General features: G+C 40.9%; 1 protein-coding gene across 1 annotated transcript in view; it reads left to right on the forward strand.

Moving 5' to 3' along the window:
- The first annotated feature begins 3,118 nt into the window (after positions 1-3,118).
- The window catches only part of SLC25A35 (solute carrier family 25 member 35), an 88,206-nt gene continuing 66,900 nt past the window's right edge, over positions 3,119-24,424 (forward strand). The window contains exon 1 of the mRNA XM_044076102.1: positions 3,119-3,607. Within this exon, the coding sequence (XP_043932037.1) occupies positions 3,236-3,607 (372 nt within the window). The 5' untranslated portion in view covers positions 3,119-3,235. The remainder of the gene's footprint in view (positions 3,608-24,424) is intronic.

Genomic DNA, 24,424 nt, shown 5'->3' on the forward strand with positions numbered 1-24,424 from the left:
CATAACGCATCAGAGATACTTCAGGTGCAGCTAACATTGGGTAAGACAGTGATACAGGTCGTACCCTGCTATAGGTCACCAACCATGTCCCTACACTCACACTCCACATTCCTAAGCACCCTGGAGAATATTAGGGTCCAACCTAACACTCTCATACTGAGCGACTTCAACTACCCTTCCATTAACTGGGAAAGCTACTCATGTACCAGTGCATTTGCCCAATGTTTCCTGGAATTCATTAATTCCAATGCCTTGGACCAGCTCGTTCTTACCCCCACTAGAGGTACCACCATCCTTGACCTGGTCATTACTAACATGGACGACCGGTGCTCTGCACCAATAGTCTACTCCTCCCTGGTTAGAACCAACCGCAAACTAATCACCTTGGAAATCCACATCCCTCCCACCCCCCCCCATCCCCCCAAAGGTAACCACCATGGAAAACTTCTCCAAAGCTAACCTTGGGCTCCTAAAAATAGAGGTGGCTAACTTCAAGGCACCCATGCAAATGGAGAATAGTTGCATGACCGCCGAATCATACACCAATGCACTGTACGAACACATACACAAATGCATGGATCTCGCCATACCCAGTAGAACCAAGACACTCTCCTCCAAAAACAGGAAGCCAATCTGGTGGTCCCCTGCCATACACAAACTCTACAACAGAAAGAGAAAACTGATGCAGAATAAGGTGAAGTCTCAAGACTGGAAAAACTCCCTTATCAGCCTCAACAAAAAGTTGAGATCCCTCATCAAATCCTCTAAAGCTAGCTATGAAAACAGAATTGCAGCAGATAGTAAAGACAATCACAAGGTCTTCTATAGTTATGTAAAGAATCTCCACGGCAATACCCAGCTTTGTTCAGAGCTACTGCACAATGGTACCTCCTATACTGAGCCAACAGATATTGCCAATATACTGGCCGACAGATTCAGTGCCAACTTTACCCCCCCAAAGGACCAATCACAATACCAGCAGATTGTCAGGCACCCAGTATTACTGCTGCACAGGTTAATTCAGCACTGTCCAAGGCCAAAAATACAGCTTCTATGGGATCTGAGAATATTCCTGGCTGTGTTCTATATGAACTACAGAGTGAACTGGCACCTCACCTGTGTGCCCTGTTCAATCACAGCCTCACCTCAGGCATTGTCCCTACCGAATGGCGCACTGCTACAGTCATCCTTCTCCACAAAGGAGGAGTGACTACAGACCCTGGGAATTATCGCCCCATTAGCCTGACGAGTCTGATATGCAAAGCTACGGAATGCATTATCATGGACCTAATAAACAAGGATATAGGGAATCTCTACACTCTGGATCCCGCACAGTTTAGTTTTGTGAAGGGGTAGATCATTGCCTGCTCAACCTGGTTGACTTCTTTGAGTCAGTCACCACAGCTGTGGATGAAGGCAAGGTGGTTCGTACAGCCTAGCTTGATCTGGCCAAGGCCCACTCAGGAATCATAGAAAAATTCACTAAGCTAGGCATCAACCCCTATATCACTAGGTGGGTTGCAAACTGGCTCACAGATATCACCCACAGTGTGAAAGTTGCTGACTCCAAGTCAGACTGCCAACCAGTCACGAGTGGTCTCCCACAAGGTTTGGTCCTGGGTCCTCTCCCGTTTGGTGTCTACTTCTCTGAAGTCCAGGCCAACACAAAGGGACTCTGGCTGGCAAAGTTCGCAGATGATTGCAATTTGGCAGATATTAATAACTCCCCAAGTGATGTTGACATCCTAGAGAAAGGCCTTACTGAGACCAATGACTGGTGTCAGAAACATGGCCTTAAGCTCAGTGCCAAAAAATGTATCGTCATCCCCTTTGGGAAAAATCCGGTTCCCATGAATTACCACATCGATGGTAGTCTACTGACACAGAAGGCGTTATAAGACATCTGAGAACACAGGTTGACAGCAACCTCTCTTTTGACCACCACATTGCCACTGTGGTTAGAAAGTCCTTCTGTGTGGCACATCTCATTACTAAGGGTTTTGCATCCAAGAAGAAAGAGGTCATTGTCTCCCTCTACTCTTCCCTCATTAGGCCAATCATCGAGTACAATGCCCCATTTGGCATGTACCTCACTAGACACCTGCAACAACTGGAGAGGCTGCAAAAGTACCTCACATAGAGGATCCTAGGGCTTAAACACTTGTCCGATATGGACATACTCAAAAAACTCCAAGTATTCTCTGTCTCATCTCGCCTACTTAGAGGTGATCTCTGCTTGACTTACAAAATCATGTCTGACCCAGCTCTGTTAGAAATGCTACATCGAAAGAAATTCCAGTCCCTCCGCACCACACGCTCCAGAGACCTTAACCTCATTATCACAATCAACAGAACATACTAGGGGGACAGCTTCATAACCCAGAGACTGCCCATGCTATGGAATAGACTTCCCATACATGTCAATCAGAGCACCTCACTGGCCCTCTTGAAGAGAAATCTTGATGAGCGGATGGGAAATAGAAAATTCACCCTGGGGATCACTCCAGTGGCTCTACTCAACAAAGGCACTGGGAACTAAGGTCGGGTGGCACGATGCCAGAGTAATCCTATGGGCTAGGCTTGTAAAGGCTCTAGGACCATTAGCCTAGTACTTATGAACCTATACTTAAATTATGTCCCTCTTTTTGGGCCTCTGTGCCCCCCCTATTTTTTCTGGTTTTGTCCAGATTTCTTGCACTGAAAGGTTGAGAGGTATGCTTGGAGGCGTTATTGAAAACACACAGATGACATACGCTATTGACAAGATTACATTTTCTTTACCCCTTCCCCACTTACAATAACGTGTTCTGAATATGTAGCAAGTCTCGCTCTCTTTCTCTCTCAAGCAATTAATAAGTAGATCATTATACTGACCCCAAAGAAGTATAATCACTTAGAAATACAGTGACAATAGGCGGAAATAATACACAAACAGACGTGTCATGACTCACTGCCTCACCTGCGCGTGTGTGGGCGGGCTCGGGCCCATAGTAATTTGTGGGCTAGTAGAAGGCACTCCCTTATTTGAGCATCTGATTGGTTGAAGGATACACGCCTCAAGCTACCCGTTGGCTAAAACATTAACTTTTAATCCCCGGGATTCAAAGACACAGAAAAAGCCGGTCTACTCAGTATAATAACAAGCTCTGTTGCTGTCAAGGTTTCGCTGCCCGTAACGAGTTGCTTACGAGGGCTGGCTTTTTATTGTTTATGTTGGAGTCAGACGAAATCGGGGATGGAGTTTTTCATGAGTGGCCTGGCTGCGTGCGGTGCCTGCATATTTTCCAACCCCCTGGAGGTTGTGAAAACAAGGATGCAAGTCCAAGGGGAGTTAAAGGCTCCTGGATCCTATCAGGTGTACTATCGAAATGTCTTCCATGCTTTTTATACAATCGGGAAACTAGAGGGGCTGGCAGGACTGCAGAGGGGGCTGGCGCCTGGTCTGCTGTACCAATTCACTATGAATGGTATTAGACTAGGGTCATACTCTATCATGGACTCCACCGGCTACATCCATACAAATGGACAGGTGAGCGTTATGAAGAGCACCTTGGCTGGAGCAGTGGCCGGAGTAGTTGGGGCCATGGTGGGCAGTCCAATGTATCTGGTGAGTAAATTCTAACTGAATAAGAACATGGAATCTAAAATACCAAACTAGATGAGTCCCAATCTAAATAATTATCAACAATAGAAAAATAATAATGTTAAGTCCGCCACTGAATATCGCGTTGAGTTATAATGGCAGGAAACTCCGCAATGATATGAACAGAGAGCATCAGTTCCATTTGGACTACGATTACGTAGTGTTTCTTATATTGCTGTCTTTTATACCACTGAACTATCCAGATTTTTGCCTCATGTTTTCATCTGCTCCTTATAAAATTTGTGGTTTTCTGGCTAATCGTTGAGGATTGAAGTCAGCAAGTAATATTAAATAATGACAGACATTTCAGTTTCTGACTTTATATCCTTCAGAAAATACATAATAATGCAAAACCTGTTATTCTAGTAACGTTCTATGTTTATAGGAGCAATATTTAAAATATACCCTTATTTTTTGCCCTTTGTCTCTGGCTTTGTCCAGATTTCTTACGCGGTCAGGATGAGAGGTATGCTGACTTACCAGTTATCGCAAAAGACAAACAAACTGTAAAATAGTTCCACCCCCTTCCTACAAGTTTACAGACCGCTATAACATTCCCTGAGATGTTTGCTTTGATTGAAATGTGCGCTGCATCTGTATGCTACTGCTCCAGTAAAACCTTACTTTTCATAGACACTTTCACGTGAAGCGCATCTTCCCTACCTTGAATTACTGTTTTAAGCAGATATTTAGAGAATGAATGAACACGTCTGTAAGAGAGCGTGCTGTAGAAAGGGAGAGGTCAACACAGGTGCCTCTAGAAATAAGGAGGATCGCTTACTGTAAACTCCTTAAGTTGCACTTGCTGAATTTACTTGCAGGGAATTGTTTCCCGCTCCAAGTATCGCTGGTAATTCAGTATTAATGCTTTGCAGATGACCTTCAACTTTCCTTTTCTTAGGACCAGATGACATTATTAATTTGGGATTGACTCCTCCTCATTTGGATGTTATGTTAAGATCACGTTCAGATCAATCCTATGCAAACTGAAACATCACTTATGCATTCTATTCTCTACTCATAACATACTTCTAACTTCTCTTCTGTTTTGTTGGGAGTAATTAAGCAAAAGTTCTCAGCAAATATTAATGTTCTTATAGGGTTGCCACCTTTTCAAATACCCAAAGTGGGACATTTTTTGCAGAAATGTCAGATTTTACAGGACAAAATATAGAACTTCACTTTTTTGCCAAAATAAAAGCTTATTCTTGTAGCATTTGAGTTGCTTATGCTATTTCATATAACATTTAGGCGTTTCAGATAAAAAAATAACTATTGTATGCAACTATTAAAGAAAACTTGGAAATATTTTTGTCCTAAAATGTCAGGACATTTGCCATTATTTGATTTTTTTCGCAGGACAGAACTGCCCAAAGAGGGACTGTCCCTCGCAAAGTGGGACAGGTGGTAACACTATGTTCTTACGGTAATAATTGACTTAAGGAGCCAGGTTTCAACAGTTGTTGTCTGATCATCTTATTTCTGTGTGAAGAGTATCACCCAAACTGAATACCTTGGTCTCTCTGTAGACTTGGCAAACGTTTGCTTACATACTTCATTATTCTCGGCACGTACATCTTGCCAGGCCTTCTCCAGCATTTTTTACTAGAGGCTAACAGACATAGACCTTCTCCATCTGCATTGAGTTCAGAATTGTGTACACTATGATCTTTGACAAGATTTTCTAAATTTTGTCGTATTACTTATGTGGGACCTGAGATAACTATTAGTGTTGGTTCAATCTGTTTTAAGATCACAAGCTTAATTTGTTGATTAGATTCATAGGTTCATAGATTAGTACTAAGCTAACTGCCCTTGTGAGCCATTTTAAGCCTAGCCAATTATCCCTTGTGAGACTCAAACCCTGCACCCTGTGTTTGTAAGGCAAACACCTTAACCATTAGGCCACCCTCCCACCCCCTTACAATGTGGGTCCTACCTATTTGAAAACCATTCTGGCATCCTGTATCTCCTGGATCACCTACTCATGTCATCAGGTGAGTGACTGTCACTACTTGATTACAGAACCAAGATTGAATCTTCTGGCAGATGTTTTTATCTAGCTTGCTTCCTAGTTCTATAGAATGAACCACTTTTCCTGAGCAGAGTAACTGAATCAGAAACCTCCTTTAGGAGGTCCCTTAGGTAATCAACTTTGTAAGAAAGATATTCATGAATCCCGGGATAAAACTTGAATGCAGATTTCATACATCATTTTTTAATTTTAACTTATTACTCTTCTTTTAAATTTTGTAAACAATGACATATATAATTGAATAATTGATGTAAAGGGCGGGCTTTTTTACGTATATAATTGTGAGTGATTCTATGTTTTATGTTCTGAAGAAGTCTAGTTATCTAGATGAAAGCGCTAAACCTTAGTTCTTCCATTTCCATTTTTACTGTGGAAATAAAGGAAACTAACTGTTTTTGAATCCAGCTATCCTGTCATTTGGACTTGCTTTGTGCTTGTTACAGGAGTTGTATTGTTGCAATACAGGATATTTTCTTGGTTAGCAGTTGTTACGTTCGTATGGATTCATTGCAGGATGTTTCAGGTTACGGTACTCCCATTACCAGGGAGGAAGTGGACAAGTTATACTCGGAGATGGCTATTATCAAAGGTGAACTCACCCGTCTAATAGAATTACTCACACCATCGTCTGGATCATCTAAAATTCCAGTCCAATTGAAAACAAACAACGTGATGGCGTCATCTCGTTCCTCCATTGGCCAAGCGAGTGATGAGGAAATCCCTAACGGACAGAGGAGGTCCTCGTCTCCATTTTTGTTGAGCTGTACGCCGAGGAAAGATGCGCATCAATCAACGGACAGACAACGAAGCCCACTTAACTTTTCAGCTGCGGTAGGAAACCTAGAAGAGGATATATACTTAATTTCGGGGGCCAAACCGAAACGACATCCGCCCGAAAGAACATACGTTACCAAGGATAAAGCTAGTGTGACTGTTTAGACCACACAAAAAGGTACTGTACATCAGTGTCATTGTCCGGGAAAGCCCGATACACTGAACAATTACAATGTTGAGGCATTTATGAAAGTGCCATTTGACTTTGGTGGAAAAAATAGTGTAGAAACCAAGCGTAAAGAGGACGAGAAGTATTATACCTCGTTAAAACAAATGATACATGATTTTGGAAATAAACTTACCAAAATCAAAGCATTACAGGTTGACAATTTATATCTGTGCAAGTGTATGGAAAATGATATTGTTCCTATGGGTTTACGTTTTTTTAAAGAACCCATAGGTATTGAGATGAATGCAGACAATATACAACAGTGCAACAATATGTTTAATGATTTTGGTAAACAGTTTATGCAATTCATTGTGAACAATAATGACCTGAAATTGGGTATTTTAATGAGTGAGATTGAAAGTATGGATAGTTTAATACAAGATATTTTATTCTCCCAATGGGAGAAATTATATTACAAACAGTATGACTATGCAGAGAACAACAGTAAGAAAATATTTGAGAGAAAGCGTAAGAAAATTGAGAGAGATATGCAGCAATATGAGCAAGGGACAGCTTACAGATGGAATATTAGAAAAGAGAGAGGGAGTATATGGTACAATACTAACAATAGGACTCGAGATGTCCTTCACAACCATAAATATGATGATACTTTTTTAGAGGAAGGAGAGAACAACAAATGGCAGCCAGTAAAGTGGAAGGGGAAAGGACAGTACAAAAGGAACAGACACAGGAAATAGCAGGAGACTTGATACTTTTACCCCATGAAAACGGTGTTCAAAATGATGTATATGTAATGGATGGTAACCAGCATGCAAGTGAGGTGACCACCCACAATACTACTTCAACTACAGGAGAGGTGAAAATTTATAACTATAGTACATATGAAGTTAAGCCTGATCTCCTGCAAATATTTACCAAAGGGATAAAATATATACCAGACAAATCTTTGGATTTACTTGATATTTTAGTAGAGGTGAAATTATTCCTCAGAAAATTAAATCTTGGGGTGTTCTTTCACGATAGTAGACCCCATTTAATCCATACAGGTGAATTAAGAAAAAGGAGTTCCTTTACTCCCCCTATGGCCAAAACTATAGAAGCTTTTGAAAATGTGATTAATAAAGAAATCTATAGATTATACAATAAGTATAAGTATAAAAAAGTGATTATTTGTTATCTCAACAAGTTCATTCTATCATAGATACACTTTGTGAACACAACATTAGGATTATGACAGCAGACAAAGGGGGAGGCATAGTACTGTATGATCAAGAAAAATATAGTAGTAAGATGTTTGAATTATTAAATAATTCCTCTAAATATGAGGTATCATCTTTAAATCAAGTAAATATAGTACACAGCAGAATTGATTCCTATTTGGAGGAATATCTGCTGGATAATAGAATAGACGAAGAATTATATAAATATCTAAGGGTTGAATTTCCTATATTGGCAACCATTACTGGGATCCCGAAGATACACAAAAATCCCCTTGACCCCCCATTTAGACCTATCATATCAGGGAGTGCGAGTAAAGCCTTCAATTTTGGTAAAATCATAGACAGTAGATTAAAGCATATATATAATACAGTAACACACATTATGAAGGATTCATGGGAATTTTGGGGAATATTTAAGCCTGATATATGGAGTCCTGATGTAATATTTGTGACGATAGATATACAGGATCTCTTTTCATGCATCCCTAAGAATGAAGGAATCAATAGTTTTATCAACAGCTTATGTAAGTACAGTGGATTGGACCAAGAGGAAATCTCATTACTGACTTCGTTTATGGATATAATACTTGATAATAATTACATCTATTTTGAAGGAGAATACTACAGACAAAACACCGGTGTGGCGATGGGGGCAGCATGTGCCCCTATGTATGCCAATTTAGTACTCCTGGATTGGGAGGGGCAATTCATTCATAATTCCATATGGATGAATTACATCAAAACATATGTCCGTTACCTTGACGACATCTTCCTATTATGGGTTGGTGATTCAGAAGAGCTGACCAGGTTTATAGACTATATCAATGGTACGACCAGCTACCTTAAGTTTACATACCAGTTTGACAGTAGGGGTATCAATTACTTGGATGTATATATATACAATGATGGGCAATCCTTCCAGTCTAAAATTCATAGGAAGGATACATATAGTAATGGATATTTACACTTTGAAAGTGCACATTCTTATAAAGTCAAACGCAATATAGTCAAAGGACAGTGTATAAGGGCGGCTAGAATGACATCAGTAAGGGAAGATATGGAAAAGGAATTGTCTTTTATAGGGAGACTATTTAAAGAAAAAGGCTATCCAGTGGATATGATTAGAGATATTACTACATACGTATCAAAAGAATGGGGTAAAAAATATACACCCCTCTTGGGAATTGGTATAACAAATAAGAAAGAGAGAAATGTTAACAGTGATAATTACAAGAAAGCCTGCATAGTCAAATATGGAAAACATACAAATGAGGTAAAGGATATCATTATTAAAAATTGGAATATACTAACAAGTGACCCAATGATAAAAGATAAGGTACCTCCTAGACCACAATTTGTCTATAAAGCAGGCAATAGTTTGAAAAGAATTATAGAAATAAAATATAATCATTATAAATTGGATAAAGTAAAAAAAGTAGGGACAAAAAAATGCGGACATTGCAACTATTGTAGATACATATTTGAAGGTACAAACATCACCTTAAATAATGTTACACACACCAGGATTACATTTAGGCATGGGAATTGTTTGACGAAACATCTGATTTATTTGGCTATATGTGACACATGTCAAAGCTATTATGTAGGGAAGACTGATCGTTTTTTTAAAAACAGAATATATGACCACATATATTGTATTAACAAACAGGACTAACAACGCCTTGTCCCGTCATATTATGAACAACTAAGGATGTGTAGGATTCAAGTTTGCTATACTAGAGGTGATAACACCTAACCCCAGGGGGGGAAATATCAAAGCCACAGTTAGTGAAAAGGAGATAAAATGGTAGTTACGACTTGACGTAGCTACACCCCCTGGATTAAATGAAGTTATCCCCACCAAACCCCTAGTTAGGACATATTATCCAATAGCCTATTAGTCAACATGATTTTTCCAATAGTATGATGGTGTATTTATTATTATCACTATTATTATTTAATTTTTATATGTGTAGAATCTCTTATTTTTATAAGACTGCATGTTAGTAGGCTAGTACATTTGTCTTAGACTGACAGCTTTAGACAATATAAGAAATGACTTGACAGAAGTTCTAGTAGCATTGTTTATCTGCATTCTTCTATATTTACTGTTTGTTATATATACATAAAATTATATATGTATATTATATTTTCAAAAAGATACATAGAATATCATGTGTATAGACATATGCTTGATGTAAGAATTTATTGAATTTATAATATGCAAGTAATATTCCAGTTATATAGTCTATCAAAACTTCATTAATATGACTGTAGGTTTCCTAGTCTTCCAGTTTTTAAATGTTTTGGATATTTTAGTTTTGTGTTTTTAACAATTGAGATATACAATCGTAATATCTCATAAAAACCTCCTCTTCTTTTAAATTTTGTAAACAATGACATATATAATTGAATAATTGATGTAAAAGGCGGGCTTTTTTACGTATATAATTGTGAGTGATTCTATGTTTTATGTTCTGAAGAAGTCTAGTTATCTAGATGAAAGCGCTAAACCTTAGTTCTTCCATCTCCGTTTTTACTGTGGAAATAAAGGAAACTAACTGTTTTTGAATCCAGCTATCCTGTCATTTGGACTTGCTTTGTGCTTGTTACAGGAGTTGTATTGTTGCAATACAGGATATTTTCTTGGTTAGCGTTTGTAAGAAAGATATTCATGAATCCCGGGATAAAACTTGAATGCAGATTTCATACATCATTTTTTAATTTTAACTTATGGTTATTGTGAAGATTGGAGGAAGATGGGCGAAGGCTACTCCCTAGTTCTATGGAATGAACCACTTTTCCTGAGCAGAGTAACTGAATCAGAAACCTCCTTTAGGAGGTCCCTTAAGTAATCAACTTTGTAAGAAAGATATTCATGAATCCCGGGATAAAACTTTAATGTAGATTTCATACATCATTTTTTAATTTTAACTTATGGTTATTGTGAAGACTGGAGGAAGATGGACGAAGGCTGCCAGCTTAGTCAAATAGAATTTGATACATAGTTCTATCAACTGTATAAATAAATGTAAAATACAGGCTTGTGTTTTGAAATGAAAGAAAACACTGTAAAATGTGAACTTCAAGATTGTTGCAACATTGACATCTGCTGTAAGGAAAACCAAGCCAAGCATTTCAAATGTGTCTTTTGAAGCTGAAAAGATCTTATGAATTTCTTTGATGTTTACAAGTCAGCTCCAGTAAGTCTGGATGAAGGTTTCAGGCCCATTGTTTTAAGGTTAAAATTAAGGGCCAGAATTTACATGTGGAAGGTGCTTTATTGCTCTGGTTTTCGCTAGAGTGTATATGTGAAATGCCTTGTATTGTAGTTTAATGAGCAGGTGTTAGCTTGCTAAATAATGCAGTTTGTGGCCTGAGAAAACCTAAGTGTCAAACTAATGTAATTAGGGAGGGCCTCAGCAAAGCTGTTGGTTAGTGTTTAAAAACTATTGTTCAGTGAGAGACTGTAAGCATTTTGATCTTGGACATCTAACCCAGCACTGCTTGCTCTTTATGTAAGTAAGATAATAGCACTGTGATTTCTCTTAGGAATAGTTAAACTTAGAAGAAAGACAAATTATTTTCCATTGAAATCAGATCTTTCCAACGATATTGTTTTAAGTTTCTGTGTGATCTCTGAACTTGTGTAGCATTTACTGTAGTAGTTTTGTCTTGTGTTTTAATTATTTATTATTAAATATTTTAAAACCTTTACCTGTGGCTAGTTTATGTAGAGATAATTTAACCTCTAAAGTATATTACATATTTACAGATTTTACTGTCTAAGTCACTCCAAATTAAGCCTAGACTGAATAGTCACATTACCAATTGGATAATAATATTGCACAGTAATAATTGGACACCCTTTTAAGGGCCTTTTAGTAGCTGATATTATTAGCTGGGTGGTGGCAGGGATTACTACTGTATGGTCTGGGTAAAGGGGCACAGCTGGAGAATCTGTGTCAGCCTTTCCCAGGAGTGTCTGTGAAGTTGTATAAATACTTATCTTAAAGTGTGTGTGTGTGGTGCATCAGCTACTTGGTAGGGACACGGAACACTGGTTGGACAGAGAGGGTACTGGAGGTTTTAGCTTGCCCAGCTAGGCTGAGACCTGGACCCTATATCTGTGTCAGTGGGGAGTCTTATTGGGGACCTGGTGAGCAAAGGAGCAACCAGCCCCAGACTGACTGTGATCTCTGTGTGCACTTAAGGGAAATTGTACTTTACTGTGTGTATTAGTTATAATTTCCTCTTCTAGGAGACAACCTCCCTGGTGTTAGTGGTGAGGATTGAGGCTCCTTGATTGCTGGGCCAGGGCACGGTCGTCACAATTATCTCAAGTGGTCTTATCCTTGGTGCTGTTATATATACCTTGTATTATTTTCCATTTCTTAGATTGCAGAGTATTTAGAATTTAAATCCTAATAAATGAAACAAAACTGACTCTGCTAGCACTCTTTGTCTTGATGATGGCAAGCAGGTGTCAGACACTTATTCCCATCCCTTCCAGAGAGTTCTTCTAGCACTTGCCCAACTTGTGGATAGACACTGCCAATTCTTCTTTCCCTTGCGCTGGCTTGATGTTGAAGGTGTTTAATTGTTGAGATCTACATATTAGCAATGCCACCTGCTTTTTTTTAAGAGTTCTTAGATGGATGCTCCCCGTAGGGCAATACAGCAGTGACAATGATTTCTTTAGAAGTCAGCAAAGAAACACCCATAGCTTACAGAGTCTGGTCATTTTCTTTCATATCTTTTAATTGGCAATCAACAACCAATTTTGCTCACCAGTCACATCAGCCTTCTTTAAATTACATTTTTAACAAATGTAAAACATAGCTGTAACCTTGTTACCTTTTAACTATTTAGAATATTGATTTGCATGGTAGTGAGAAGAAGACAGTAAAACATTAATGCAGTCAAATCTTAAAATTATATATTTCTTTTCTGATTACATTTTCTTACTTTCTCATACTTGTAAGTTGTTGCTCTTCCTGGGCCTCCAGTGAAAAGGGATAGCATTCTGCCCATTCAACTATCCTGGTAAGCAAATGCAATAAATAAATAAAACTTGATTTGGTCACATTACAGACTTGGTTTAGATGTAGAAGGGTATGCAGCACTGATGTCATTCACATGATATAACCCATGGTGTGTAGCCTTGATGTTCTATACACAAGGGACATCCTGTGATATGAAGCCTTGATGTGCCATTTACATGAGACCACCCATGGCATGTAGCTTGATGTGCCTTAGAGAGAGGGGGTTGGGGGTTGGCATAATGGTTAAGGTATTTACCTTACATACAAAAGGTAAAGGTTTGAGTCACACCTTGGGAAAAATGGATAGACTTAAAAAGGCCCTCTGGGATTGTTAGCTGTCTTGAGATGCAATACACAGGGGCTGACCTATGTTGTGTAGCCTTGAGTGGTAAAAACATGGGAATAACTTATGATACCTATGACAGATCAGCTGGTTAGAATTACTCCACAACTTAACCTATACCCAGCTTACAACTGCCCACAGTCTGATAACCAACCAGATAAGTGCCCTGCATTCCAAAATCTGCTTCAACCCTATGCTAACAAATGGGTCCTTTGTTCCTCAAACAAATCTCTACTTCAAGTCACAAAATCCAACAATAGCGCTGGTGTTACTGTCTACTCCAACTATGTCTCCAGAATTTGGAACACTATCCCTCAACCCATCTTAATTGCAGCTAATCCCACACATTTCAAAAAACTACTTAAGACTCACCTGATCAACACCTGGCTTTGCTCATGCTCTACTCCTGGCTAAATCCCATTCTTTCTGTACATTAGCCTCACACTAATATTTTTCTACCCTGTGTGAACCTCAGCTAGAACTCTACAACACTCTTTTTACTATCCTAATCTCTTCTCTCCCCTCAGCAAATCTTATATCCTTTCATTCCATATTCCCCTACAGTAACACAAATCTTTCTTCATTCTGACTTTACTTAGCATACCTCACCTTTACAGTGCTCAATCTTAACCTAACGCATAGCCTACCATTCCCCTACCTCTGATTCACCTTACCTATTATTTCCCTTGCACAGGTTCACATACTCCTCACTACTATACTTTATCCTAACCTTTGTTTCTCACCATCCATTCCGTATCCTTACCCCACAATATACTCTGTACACACTGCTCCTACCATACATTCCCTATCCTTACCCCACAAAATACTCTGCACGCACTGCTCCTACCATCCACTCCCTATCCTTACCCCATGATATACTCTGTACACACTGCTCCTACCATCCATTCCCTATCCTTACCCCACGATATACTCTGTACACACTGCTCCTACCATCCATTCCCTATCCTTACCCCACGATATACTCTGTACACACTGCTCCTACCATCCATTCCCTATCCTTACCCCATGAAATACTCTGCACACACTGTTCCTACCATCCATTCCCTATCCTTACCCCACGATATACTCTGTACACACTGCTCCTACCATCCATTCCCTATCCTTACCCCACGATATACTCTGTACACACTGCTCCTACCATCCATTCCCTATCCTTACCCCACGATATACTCTGTACACACTGCTCCTACCATCCATTCCCTATCCTTACCCCACGATATACTCTGTACACACTGCTCCTACCATCCATTCCCTATCCTTACCCCACGATATACTCTGTACACACTGCTCCTACCATCCATTCCCTATCCTTACCCCAAGATATACTCTGTACACACTGCTCCTACCATCCATTCCCTATCCTTACCCCACGATATACTCTGTACACACTGCTCCTACCATCCATTCCCTATCCTTACCCACGATATACTCTGTACACACTGCTCCTACCATCCATTCCCTATCCTTACCCCACGATATACTCTGTACACACTGCTCCTACCATCCATTCCCTATCCTTACCCCACGATATACTCTGTACACACTGCTCCTACCATCCATTCCCTATCCTTACCCCATGATATATTCTGTACACACTGCTCCTACCATACATTCCCTATCCTTACCCCACGATATACTCTGTACACACTGCTCCTACCATCCATTCCCTATCCTTACCCCACGATATACTCTGTACACACTGCTCCTACCATCCATTCCCTATCCTTACCCCACGATATACTCTGTACACACTGCTCCTACCATCCATTCCCTATCCTTACCCCACGATATACTCTGTACACACTGCTCCTACCATCCATTCCCTATCCTTACCCCACGATATACTCTGTACACACTGCTCCTACCATCCATTCCCTATCCTTACCCCACGATATACTCTGTACACACTGCTCCTACCATCCATTCCCTATCCTTACCCCATGATATACTCTGTACACACTGCTCCTACCATCCATTCCCTATCCTTACCCCACGATATACTCTGTACACACTGCTCCTACCATCCATTCCCTATCCTTACCCCACGATATACACTGTACACACTGCTCCTACCATCCATTCCCTATCCTTACCTCACGATATACTCTGTACACACTGCTCCTACCATCCATTCCCTATCCTTACCCCACGATATACTCTGTACACACTGCTCCTACCATCCATTCCCTATCCTTACCCCACGATATACTCTGTACACACTGCTCCTACCATCCATTCCTATCCTTACCCCATGATATACTCTGTACACACTGCTCCTACCATCCATTCCCTATCCTTACCCCACGATATACTCTGTACACACTGCTCCTACCATCCATTCCCTATCCTTACCCCACGATATACTCTGTACACACTGCTCCTACCATCCATTCCCTATCCTTACCCCACGATATACTCTGTACACACTGCTCCTACCATCCATTCCCTATCCTTACCCCATGATATACTCTGTACACACTGCTCCTACCATCCATTCCCTATCCTTACCCCACGATATACTCTGTACACACTGCTCCTACCATCCATTCCCTATCCTTACCCCACGATATACTCTGTACACACTGCTCCTACCATCCATTCCCTATCCTTACCCTACGATATACTCTGTACACACTGCTCCTACCATCCATTCCCTATCCTTACCCCACGATATACTCTGTACACACTGCTCCTACCATCCATTCCCTATCCTTACCCCACGATATACTCTGTACACACTGCTCCTACCATCCATTCCCTATCCTTACCCTACGATATACTCTGTACACACTGCTCCTACCATCCATTCCCTATCCTTACCCCACGATATACTCTGTACACACTGCTCCTACCATCCATTCCCTATCCTTACCCCATGATATACTCTGTACACACTGCTCCTACCATCCATTCCCTATCCTTACCCCACGATATACTCTGTACACACTGCTCCTACCATCCATTCCCTATCCTTACCCCACAATATACTCTGTACACACTGCTCCTACCATCCATTCCCTATCCTTACCCCACAATATACTCTGTACACACTGCTCCTTCCATCCATTCCCTATCCTTACCCCACGATATACTCTGTACACACTGCTCCTACCATCCATTCCCTATCCTTACCCCATGGTATACTCTGTACACACTGCTCCTACCATCCATTCCCTATCCTTACCCCACGATATACTCTGTACACACTGCTCCTACCATCCATTCCCTATCCTTACCCCACGATATACTCTGTACACACTGCTCCTACCATACATTCCCTATCCTTACCCCACGATATACTCTGTACACACTGCTCCTACCATCCATTCCCTATCCTTACCCCACGATATACTGTTTACACACTGCTCCTACCATCCATTCCCTATCCTTACCCCACGATATACTCTGTACACACTGCTCCTACCATCCATTCCCTATCCTTACCCCACGATATACTCTGTACACACTGCTCCTACCATCCATTTTCCTTCCTCTGTAATTCCTTTCCTCTCCTTCCTCAACCCTGTTCTATAAGTCCTATATAATAAGCTCTCCACTATAACTATACTCCTTTATAGGTTCTATAACTATACTCCTTTATAGGTTCATAGGTAGGTACTAGGCTATCAGCCCTGGAGCCTATACAAGCCCAGCCAAAAACGTACCCTGGATTTTGCCACCCAAGAAAATTATTTTCCTGTGCCACTGTCGAGCAGAGCCACAGAGGTGATCCCTGGGGTGAATTTCCTATTTCCCATCCAATCATCAAGATATTTTCTTGAAGAGTGCTAATGAGGAGCTTTGTTTGATATAGATAGGTAGTTTATTTCAGAGTATGGGAAGTCTCTGGGACAGGAATCTATCCCTCCGACATGTTCTGTTTAATGTGATGACAAGGTTTAGGTCCCTAGAGCATGTAGCTCGGATGGATTGGGATTTCTTTAAGTGGAGCATGTCCAACAGCTCTGGGTTTGACATAGCTTAGTATGTTAGGCAGAGATCACCTCTGAATAGGTGATATGCGATGGAGTAAAGCTGGAGTTTTTTGAGATGGTCTGCGTAGGGCATCTGTTTGAGGTTGGTAATCTTCTTTGTGAGGTATTTCTGCGGCCTTTCCAGTTGTTGTAGATGTCTTGTGAGGTACATACCAAAAGGGGCATTGTACTCTATAATGGGTCTAATGAGTGATGAGTAGAGGGGAACAATGACCTCTTTTTTTCTGGATGAGAAACCTTTTGTGATGAGGTGTGCCACATAGAAGGATTTCCTGACTACTGTGGCAATGTGATTATCAAAGGCGAGACTACTGTCCACCTGTGTCCCAAGGTCTCTTATCACACTTTCAGTGTTAAGTATACTACTGCCTATGTTGTAGTTCATGGGTACAGAGTTTTTACCAAAGGGGATGACAATGCACTTTTTGGCATTGAGCTTGAGGCTATGGCTTTGACACCAGGCATCTATCTCAGTAAGGCCCTTTTGTAGGATGTCCACATCGTTAGGAGTTTCAATTATGGCTCCTAGTTTGCAGTCATCTGCGAACTTCATTAGCCAACGACCTTCTGTGTTAGCCTGTACTTCAGAGAAGTAGATACCAAACAGGAGAGGACCCAGGACTGAACCCTGTGGTACTCCACTTGTCACTGGTCTGAAGTCGGATTTGGAGTCTGCTACTTTCACAGTGTGGGTTCTGTCAGTGAGCCAGTTGGCAACCCATCTTGTGACATAGGGATTTATACCTAGTTTAGTGAGTTTATCTATAATTCCAGAGTGAATGGGGGATGGTGTCAAAAGCCTTCGCAAGATCTAGATAGGCTGTGTGAACCACCTTACCCTTGTCTACAGCTTTGTTGACTGCTTCAAAGAGTCTATCAGGTTTAGGAGACATGATTTGCCTTTTACAAACCCGAACTGGGTGGGATCCAGAGTTTGGAGATTACCAATATCTTTGTTTATAAGTTCCATGATGATACGTTCCATAGCCTTGCAGACCAGGCTCATCAGGGTAATGGGGCGGTAGTTCCCAGGGTCCGTGGTGGCTCCCCCCTTGTGGAGTGGGATAACCGTTGCTGTGCACCATTCAGCAGGCACACAGCCTGAGGTGAGGCTATGATTGAACATGGTACTTAGGTGGGGTGCCAGTCTGTTCTGTAGTTTGTGTAGAACGCAGCCTGGGATGTTGTCTGGTCCCATGGATGCTGTGTTCTTGGCTTTGGAGAGTGTGTTTTTTACCTGTGCAGCCGTGATTACAGGAACTTTGCATTCTTCCGGTATAGAGATGGGCACTTTAGGGGGTGAGAGGAGGGTAACGTTAGCACTGAACCTATCTGCCAGGATGTTGGCAATATCAGTTGGGTCTGTATATTTAATACCATTTTGCTGTAACTCAAAGCAGATCTGAGTGTTGCCACTGAGATTCTTGACATAGCTATAGAATGCTTTGTGGTTGTCTTTAGAATCAGTGGCAATTTTGTTTTCGTAACTAGCTTTGGAGGATTTTATCAGGGATCACAGCTTCTTACTGAGGCTGACCAGGGAGCTCTTTAACTAAATAGTAGAATATTTCTACGTGTATCATATAATTTAATGCCCACCTGTATTATGGTAATCTAATGTATGTAACTTATTTGCAAGTTTGTTCTAACCAATATATGTAGAAAGTTTATTTTGTTCATTAATGTGAATTCCTTGGTCTGTACTAAATGTCCAATATTGCTGTGTAACAAGCTATGTAATCAATGTAATTTTGTTATTTTTTTCCTTGGAGCGTTTCTTCCTGGACCTCAGCTGAAAATGGGCACCCACCCAATTGGACTTTCCCGGTAAACAAATGCCAGTTAAATAAAATAAATAAATATAGCCCTGAATGCCCCTCACATGGAATAATCCATAGAGTATATTGTTCGGGTCACAGAGACCCGAAATAACTCATAGCTCATGTAGCCTTGAGGTGCCATACACATGGGATAACTCCTAGCATATATTACTGGTTGCACTACACGTGCAATAATTCATACCTTGTAACCTTGTACATATATTAATGAGTTAAGTACACTTGATATAACTCATATGAAGTAGCTGTTCAAATAGGATAATCCTCAGCAGTGTAGTACAGATGACATAACTCATACCATGTAACCATATATATGTAACAACCCACAGCAATGCAGTACAGATGACATAACTCATACCTTGTAGTCGTACATATAGAATAACCCACAGCAGTACAGATGACATAACTCATACCATGTAACCGTACATATGTGACAACCCACAGCAGTGCAGTACAGATGACATAACTCATGACATGTATAAGGAATAATTCATACCATGTATTACTGAGTGCTTTACAAATGAGATAACATATATTACTGAGTTGAGCACTCATGACATAAATCATACAATGTAGCTGTTACAATATAACCCACAGCAGTGCAGTATATGTAACGTAACTCGTACCATGTTCTCCTATACAAGGGGTAACTCATAGCATGTATTATTGAGTGCAGTACATGTGAGATAACCTATCCCATGTAGCCATACACAGGGGATAACTCAGTTCGCATGACATAACTCATACCATGTAGCCATACATATGTAAAAACCATAGCATGCATTACTGAGTGAAGTACATATGAGGTAGTCTATACCATGTCGCCGTACACATGCAATAACCCATAATACGTATTACGCTTAAGGTTACACTCCATGAAATAACCTACAGCATGTAGCTATGAGGTGTTATAATACATATTACCGAGAGTGGTACACATGAGATACCTATAGCATGCAGCCGTACATATGCAATAACCCATAATACATATTACTGAGAGTGGTACACATGAGATACCCTATACCATGTAGCCATACACATGTAATAATCTATAATATGTATTAATCAGAGTGGTTACACAAGGATAAACAAGAATGCATAACCTTAAGGTTACACTACATGTAATAACCTAAAGTATGTAGCTATGAGGTGTTATATACGTGGGATAAGCCATATGATGTAACCTAGGGATGCCATACACAGAGATAACCCATACACTCTGGATAATACAGAGCACATAGCCTTAAACATATATAAGTTCTATAAGCTTAAGCGTATGCATATGCTTCACCAAAGTTGAATTAACTGAAATCCATTCAGCTGAGACTACTAGATGAACTGTCTGACACTGACAGTTATATCTTGTTATAACTCATAATATCTCGGTTATCTCACATGTACTGCACTGTTATAACTTGTTGATACTTGTTAACCTCTGCTATCTCTGAAAAAACAAAAAAAGAAAAAAAATCTTGCTTTTTTCCCACTTTTCTGAGATTTAAAAAAGTTCAGTTACAGGCTTGCTGTTCTTGAACTGTTTGTAAGTTTCTGTGAGGCCATTTTTTGCTTGGGCTAAAGGAAAGTCTTTCTGTTGATCAGTGGCAGTGAAAAACATTGAGCAGCCTGCCTGCCCCTGTGGGAGTGGTTACTGACTTGAAACTGTAGTTTTATTGGCCATTTTGGGTCAATTCCAAAACTCCTTCATCTTCCTCTCTTAAAACCTGGTTGCCTCGTGGTTTTGGCATCTTTTCAGGCTTGTTGGCTGTTGGTGAAGCACCCACCAAGAGGAGAAAAAGCTGAGAGAAGAAAGGAGCCACTTTTGAGACTTTAAGTATTTTTCCTCTGTTTATTTGCTAAGTTTTTCTGCATAGCCGCCTATTTTGAGCATTTTCTGGCTTGTTAAATTTGATTTCTGCATTAGTAACTGTATTTAGAGCACAACCTAGAGCGGTTTACTGAATTTCCTGTTTGCACTTATTTTTAAAATCATTTTTTTCTCAAAACTTGCATTTTATCTGTCTTTGGCCTAGCACTCTTGTGTGGGGTCATTTACTGCACTGTTATAACTTGTTGATACTTGTTAACCTCTGCTATCTCTGAAAAAAAAAAACAAAAAAAAATCTTGCTTTTTTCCCACTTTTCTGAGATTTAAAAAAGTTCAGTTACAGGCTTGCTGTTCTTGAACTGTTTGCAAGTTTCTGTGAGGCCATTTTTTGCTTGGGCTAAAGGAAAGTCTCTCTATTGATCAGTGGCAGTGAAAAACATTGAGCAGCCTGCCTGCCCCTGTGGGAGTGGTTACTGACTTGAAACTGTAGTTTTATTGGCCATTTTGGGTCAATTCCAAAACTCCTTCATCTTCCTCTCTTAAAACCCTCTTTTGCGCGGTTTTGCGCGTTTTTGAGCATAGCGCAACAATGGGCAGCGCCGCCTAATTGGGTTTAAACTATTTCTGGCTCCACAAAGTCTGCTCTTCACTTTTTCCCTTAGAACTGCTCTATCTCTCAATTTAAACACCATATTCTCATTCTAAGGCCCCTCACTCGTCCAATTAAATAATCCTACAAATTAGCACTATTAAACCATAAGCACTACTTACTCTTATACTCGCTACGATTACCCTGTCCTCTATTGGTCCGTCTTAAATTCAGTTTCCCTATTACTCTAGCATGTCCAAAGGTCAGTCAATGGTTTCCTCTCCAGTCCAGCTGGTGAATCTGGGAATTTTGAGGCAATGTTACAACTGTCTCATGTACACGGACAACCCTCTCCTCCTCCAAACAGGTTCAAATATATGTGAGAGATGCAACTATTTAGCCAAACTGGAGGCTGAGCTCTCTCATCTCAAAACTGGTGTAACCAGTCAGGAGGAGAAGGTAAACTCACACAGCACAATTCCAGTATCACATAGTCCCACCACATCAGCGAACCAAACACATAAATACACAAAAACATACTCGGAGGCTCTAAATAAAAATCTACCTAAGCAACAGAGACCTCCAAAGCAGACATCCAAGCAAACGCTACCTCAAAACAAAACACACACAACACATAACCCACAAAGTCAGTGTGCCAAGCAGCCACAGCCCTTAAGGCTGAATAACACACATGATACTCTTGTTATAGGTGACTCTATTGTCAGACACACTGACGTCCTGCTCACCAGGCTGAATAAAGAGAAGGTCACGGTGAGCTGCCTGTCGGGTGCTAGGATCCGACACATAACGCAAGCACTCAGGTCACTCCAAAGCAAATACAAATATGACTTGGTCATTGTACATGCTGGTGTGAATGACCTGAGATGTACCTCCCTGGACTACATGAAAACAGACATAGAGGAGCTCTCTGATCATGTAGCCCAGGCTGGTATGACCCTGACCTTGAGCAGCATCTTACCCTCACCTAGAATGATGCCACAGTACAAAGACAAAATGATCGATTTTAACAATTGGCTAAAATTTTGGTGTCATTCAAAGGGGATCCAGTTTCTGTCAGCCTGGGATGACATGCTCAAAGCCACGTTGCTTCGCTAGGGACGGCTTGCACCTGTCACCACTGGGCTTTCGGATATTGGCAAAGGCTGTTGCCACCCCCATAGTGCCTTTTTTAGGCAAGGCTCAAAAGTCAAACCAACCCCATAGACAGCACAAGGAACAAGAAACTAAGGGTAATGCTGCTAAACGCCAGAAGTCTTAACCTCAAGATGCACACACTCGAAGCTCTCCTCAGTATGGAGAACATCGATATCTGTGCAGTGACAGAAACCTGGTTCAAGGCTCCAGAGAGCACCCCAGCACTACCAGGCTATACCTCATATCATGCTTTTCGGCCCCAAAACCCAGACCGAACCACAAAAGGAGGGGGAGTTTCCATATTTATCAAGGATATCCACACCTCCAGGTTAGTGGCATTGCATGAAGTATCAGAGACCATCCATGTGCAACTAACAGTGGTCAAAACTGCTTTTCAGTTTATAGCATCCTACAGACCACCCTCTCAAAGTCAGGAATCCCATTCGGCTTTCCTGAAAACATTGGAGAACATGAAGATCTCTCCGAACACCATTATATTGGGTGACTTCAACTACCCAAACATTGACTGGGTGCACTACTCAAGCCCCAGCACCTTGGCCCAAAGATTCCTGGAAATTATAAACTCAAATGCTATGGAACAACTAGTCACCACTCCCACAAGAGGGGGCAACATACTAGACCTGATCATTACCAACATGGGGACTCTATGCTCCACACCAGAAGTATATCCCTCATTGGTAAGATCAGACCATAAATTAATTTCACTGGATGTCCACATCCCGACCCCACCCCCAGCCCAGAAAACCACAGTGAAAAACTTCTCAAAAGCGAACTTCTCACTTCTCAAAACTGAAGTGGAATCCTTCAAGGCCCCAGGGCCAGTGGAAACTACAGCCCAAACTGCAGAATCCTATATAAATGCATTCTACGGACATCTCCAGGAATGCATGGATCATGCTATCCCAAACAAAACCAAGACCCAATCATCCAAAGGCAGGCGTCCAGTCTGGTGGACCCCTTCCATAAATAAACTGTACAACAGAAGGAGGAAGCTACTACATGATAGAGCAAAATCCCTAATAGGGAAGGCATCTCTGATCAGTACTAGCAAAAAATTACGATCCCTCATAAAATCCTCCAAGGCCAGCTTGAGAGAAAAATTGCACAGGACACCAAAGACAATCATAAGGCTTTTTTCAGTTATGTTAGAAACCTGGGATGCAACTCCCAGACTTGTTTTGAGTTGATTCTAAAATGACAAAAAATACACTGAACCCACAGACATCGCCAATATCCTGGCAGACAGGTTCAGTGCAAACTTCTCCACCCCCCCCCCAAAAGAGCAAGTATCTATCCCGGCAGAGGGCTGCCTCCCAAACATCTCAGATGCTCTGGTGAAGGCTGCCCTCTCCAAAGCAAAAAACACTGCTTCCATGGGACCAGTATGCGTCCCAGGTAGCTTCCTACATGAACTACAAGAGGAACTAATCCCTCAAATAAAACAGCTATACAATCTCAGCCTCACTACAGGATATGTGCCCACAGAATGGTGTACAGCAACAGTGGTCCCACTCCACAAAGGTGGAGTCTCTATGGACCCTGGAAACTATCGCCCCATAAGCCTGACTAGCTTAGTCTGCAAGGCTATGGAGAGGATCATCATGGAGCTCATAAACAAAGACATTTGGGACCTACAGACACTAGATCCTACCCAGTTCGGCTTTGTCAAGGGCAGATCCTGCCTTTTGAACCTGGTTGACTTCTTTGAAACAGTCACCAAAGCCATAGAT

Source organism: Protopterus annectens, chromosome 7.part0 (genome assembly GCF_019279795.1).
Source record: "Protopterus annectens isolate FY-2018-M chromosome 7.part0, PAN1.0, whole genome shotgun sequence".
In the NCBI taxonomy this organism is placed as follows: domain Eukaryota; kingdom Metazoa; phylum Chordata; order Ceratodontiformes; family Protopteridae; genus Protopterus; species Protopterus annectens.